Genomic DNA, 4,768 nt, shown 5'->3' with positions numbered 1-4,768 from the left:
CATTGCTTTTCCTTGGCTTTTAGGAAGTTGGAGGTGGAAATTTTGATAAAAACTCTTTAAGAAACTTTACCCTCTCTGATGGGCCCTGGCATGGTAGTTAACAATGCCATACAGAGTGGGAGAAGAATTCCAGGGAAAACAGGGCCTTCAAAGTTCATGCCAGCCAACGGGAGCTCTGGACCTCCTCTGGGTCTCACCACTGACCCCATTTATCAGTCCTCCAATGACCAGGCCCAGCCACTGTCCTTTAACAAGTGAACAAGTGAACTAGGGCTGCTCCTAATTGTGTATCCCTGACAAAACTTTAGTTCCACCTTCTCTGAAACTCCTTTCTTTTTTGTTACCTTTCAAGCAAAGAGTAACACAGAAGAGAGGTGATTGCTCCCTCCACAAAGCACAGCATAATGAAATGTTTGATCAAAATATTTTAATAAAGATTCTCTCTGACATAGATACACATACAAATGGTTGTACATAGCTGTCATAGTCTGATTGACCTATTTAATATATATATCATTCTTTACACATCCAAAACCCGCCAATAGATCCATCATAGCTCCCCACTCACCATCCAACCTGACAAACTGAATTAGTATTATCTGCAAGGAGTGGAAAATAGCAGGACTCCGTTTTTAAAAAAGGTTTTCTTGATTTTCGTAGGATAGAAAGGCAGGCAAACAGCCATGCAAACTAAAACTGAAAGCTCGCTTTGGGTAAATAGCTTCTTGCTCTTCCTTAGTTTTATTTTATTTCTTTAAAAAATTTTTTAGAAAAATAACAAAGGATTTCACACCATAGGCAAATCAAACCAGTCTTTCAACTTAAATAATTCTCCACAGTTAAAATAACTTATATATGTATACATATATTAAAAGCAATTAAATTAGACCTTTTAAAAATGCACAGCACAGCCTGGAAAAATATTTGCTTAGCATGTTCTTACTTATAGGATCTATTGCTGTGATGTCTTTCCTTTTTAGAATGCAAAGGAGTCCCCTTTCAAAAAAAGAGATCAATTCATTCATCAATTAAGAATACACCTTTCCTGTAATTTTTGGACTGAAGCAATTTATTAAAGCTCAATTTAAATACAGGGATAATGCAGCTGAAGATATCCAGGTGACCTTTGATAAACCTAAGCAGCTCAGATACATCAATATGTTTCTTCATACTTGTTGGCAAATAAACCCTTTTAAACACTTGGCACACAATATAAGTTAATCTATAAAACAGAATTTTAGAGGCATTAAAAAAAATCTGCACATAAGACCCCATGACCTTAACACAGGATAAATACTGTTGATGTGGAAGGGTCATTGAAGAATAACAAATAAATACCATGAATCGTTAATACATCATTGCAGAGTGGAAAGTAACAAGGTGCACATAAATATTTTTAAATGCAATTCTTTCAGCCACAGTCAGTTTTTTTTTTTTTTTTTAATATCACTCTTGCCAAAACTTTTGAGCATTTTCACAGGATTAAAGTTCAGAGACAATAAAAAATACAAGTCTTTCATAGCAACGTGTCTCTTCCTGTTTTTGTTTTTTGTTTTTTTTCTTCATTTAAATAAATCTACATTTCAAGTTTTTCTCCTGGCTCAGAATCAAAATTTATTTTCAAGTGCCCTTTCTGATTTGTGTGAATGAATATTCCGTGCCACAAGCCACCCAACCCCGGACGACTCCTCTCCCCCTCAGCACTGGCCAAATTCACAATTATTAGTAGGATTACTATTTTGCCACGTAATACTCTCCACGCTTAATAACACCTACTTCTCAACTTATTTTTTACCCTTAAAGGAAAACTCTGCTTCCTCGCGGTCTAGGCTGCCACCAAAGTTGCCACTTTTCCGAGGAAAAAAAGACATCCATACTCTCTCCCAACTCCACCTCCCTCCTCCCTCCCTCCCCACCCCGAAGACCGAGATTCTGGGGATGTCGAGGCCAGAAGTCCCGTTTGTCTCTGATAGTTCTCCGCAGTTCTCGCCTCTGCTTTGTTTTCTCTGCAAGTGTTTCACGACTACGAGAGGACCAAATAAAGGAGGGTGGGGAGCAGCTTAGCATTCTCCTCTAGCTTTGGGGTCGGTCTTATGGTTTTCGGGCGTGGGGGGTTGTTTAAGGCTTCTCCGTGCACTGTTTGCAGAGGCTGGAGGAGACGCTATTGAACAGGGCGCACTTCTCCGGGCAGGAGGCGGCCGGGGGCAGCCCGGCGCTGAACGGGTAGCCGGCAGCCTGCTCGTAGGCGCCGAGCGCCGGGTGCAGGGCAGCGGCCGCCGCCGCCGCCGCTGCGGAGCTGGGCAGGGAGGCGGCCGAGATGGCCTGGCCCTGGTTGAGGTAGGCGACGAGGCGCCGCATCTCCTCCAGGGCCTGCGCCTGCATGAGGATGTAGTTCTTGGCGAGCAGCAGCGTAGCGATCTTGGAGAGCTTCCGCACCGAGGGGCTGTGCGCGTAGGGGATCACCGCGCGCAGCTCGTCCAGCGCGTCGTTCAGGTCGTGCATCCGCCGGCGCTCCCGGGCGTTGATGTTGAGCCGCAGCGCCTTTTGCTCTTTGGATTTCTTGCTGCTGCCGCCGCCGCCGCCGCCGCCCCCGCCGCCACTGCCCCCGCCGCCGCTGCCGGCCGGGCCCCCCGGGGGGGCGCTGGCGCCGCCGTGGTGGTGGGCGTTGGAGCAGCCCTCGGCCGCCTTGACGCCGCCGCCTCCCGCGCCCGGGGAGGCCCGCGGGTCGGCGCCGCCGGCCCTTAGAACCAGCTCGCAGCGGCCGTCGCTGTCGTCGTCGGGGCTCTGCTCGCCGCCGCTGCTCTCGGCCACCGAGCCCCGGCTGGCGCTCTCGCCGTATTTGAGGCACAGGGCGGCCCCAGCCGGCAGGCTGCTCAGGCTAGGTTCGCCCCCAACGCCGGCGGTGCCCACGAGCAGCCCGGGGACGCCCACCCCGCCGCCGCCGCCTCCCCCGGGCGGCGGCAACAGCAGCCCTGCCCCCTCGGGGTCAGCCGGCTCGAAGCAGCCCAGAGGCGACGAGGAGGAGGACGCCGGGCGCTCCCGAGGCGGCGGCGCCAGGGACAGGTCCATGCTCGGGGGCGGGGAGCGGAAAGCCGCCTCCAAGCGCTTGGCGGCGGAGGCGCTCAGGCTCTTGTGCAGGAAGAGGTCGTCTTCGCCCGCGGCGGCCGCGCCGAGGTGCAGCCCGCGCTCCATGGTCCAGCGCCGGCCGCCGCCGCCTGGGCTCGGGAGTCGGGCGGCGCCGCAGCCGCGCCCGAGCCGGGCTCTGGGGCTGGTGCGCGCGTCGGTCCCGGTGCTGCTGGCAGCCCTCTCCCCTTCTTTTTCTTTTTCGCCTTCCCCCGCGCTCGCCGCCTCCTCTTCTTCTTCTTCTTCGTCTCCAGCCGATGGTGCTGCCTGCTGGGGCTCACCATGGGCCGCGGCCCCGCATGGTGGGAGGGTGGGCGCGGAGGGAGTGGAGCCGCCGCCGCCGCCGCCGCCGCCGCTCTGAGCCCAGCCCCGCGCCTCCTCTCCGCACCGTTTATCTTGCTTGGATTCACCTTCAAGAGATTTCCGGACCCATCAACCAGCCGCCGCCACAGACGGGGGAGTCTTTTACATCATTATCTCTGAGTAGGTTATTATGAAGAAGAGTCGCCTGTTGGGACAGAGCTTTCTACCCAATCAGGTTAACGTTTTAATTAATAGGATTAAAACGGTAACAAACAATCGCAGGCGCTATCTGGCCGCGAGTCTGAATAGTTTCATTCCCCAGGTCTGAAGACAGGCAGCAGCTAGAGCTTTATAAAAGGCGCCTGCTCCATTATTCTGCCTGCCATCTGTATACACAGCTTAGCGCATATGTTTGCAAGGCGCTGGGTCCTGTTAGTAACCCAACAACTGCCTTTAGCTTGACATGTGTGGCGACTTTCACTCATCAATGAGCACACTAAAAGCCCTACTTAGAGCCGAGGATGTTCTTTGCTCCTTCAGCAAATTGTAGATCGGCGGCGAAGCCTGGGAGTCCCGTGTAAAGCAGACACCTCCCCCCACTGCACCCCCCTCCCCACTGCCCTTCCCTCGCCACTACTGTCTCATCTTGTGCTACATGACCCTTTCCTGGGGAGGCTGATACTCCACCCCTGTTCCTAGGATGACACTGGTCTGGATGTGGAGATGGGATTTTCGGGGGGAAGTGGTGTCTCCGCTGGCTTGCCCCAAATTCACCCAAGATTCTTAGCTAGTAAGACAGCAAAGCAATCGCCCCCCCTGCCCCCCCCCCGCTCCAACACACTGCCTTATTCCGCCCCCGCTCACCCACTCCCTGCCCATTTCCTACCCGGACTGAATTTGAGGAAAGCCTCCTCAAATGAAGACGTCAGACCAAAATCATCAGGAAAGTGGAACACAAAGAAAACAACCAATTCAGGAAGAAAAAGAAAACGGGGGGGGGGGGGGGGAGAGGGGAGAGGAGGGGTGGAGGAGGAGAGAAAGAAAATGAAGATCGAGTTGCGTATTCAGCCCATTAGATTTTTTTAAAGGGAGGGGGGTGCTTTTGCAGCCGTCTCCAAAGAACGGCTACAGTGATGGTGATTCATGAAGCACAGGATTTCCTAAACAGGAAGAAACTGATTGCTCAAACTTTCCTCAAGATGAAAATCCAGCTGTTTCGGAAGAGTCAGCTTCACCGGTAGTCAGATCCTCTCACACACCAAGGAGGACATTTGTGCGTATTTATTTACCCAGAAACGTAGCCGCCATAGCTAGGAAGCCATTCAGGGACATCTGGGTCCGC

The 4,768-nt window shown here is 52.3% G+C and overlaps 1 protein-coding gene across 1 annotated transcript; it reads right to left on the bottom strand.

The window, feature by feature from the left end:
• Positions 1–2,118: 2,118 nt before the first annotated feature.
• BHLHE22 (basic helix-loop-helix family member e22) lies at positions 2,119–3,192 on the bottom strand. Its single transcript, XM_007448466.1, has one exon. It carries the CDS (start codon positions 3,190–3,192, stop codon positions 2,119–2,121), a length of 1,074 nt encoding a protein of 357 aa, XP_007448528.1.
• Positions 3,193–4,768: the final 1,576 nt, after the last annotated feature.

Source organism: Lipotes vexillifer, unplaced genomic scaffold (assembly GCF_000442215.2).
Source record: "Lipotes vexillifer unplaced genomic scaffold, Lipotes_vexillifer_v1.1 scaffold815, whole genome shotgun sequence".
Lineage (NCBI taxonomy): Eukaryota > Metazoa > Chordata > Mammalia > Artiodactyla > Lipotidae > Lipotes > Lipotes vexillifer.
The sequence above is the reverse complement of the archived record's forward strand: the minus strand, read 5'-3'. Positions and strand labels throughout refer to the sequence as shown.

What these genes read in the sequence shown, in the direction of transcription:
- BHLHE22 (XM_007448466.1), bottom strand. Translation starts at nt 3,192, where the DNA reads ATGGAGCGCGGGCTGCACCTCGGCGCGGCCGCCGCGGGCGAAGACGAC.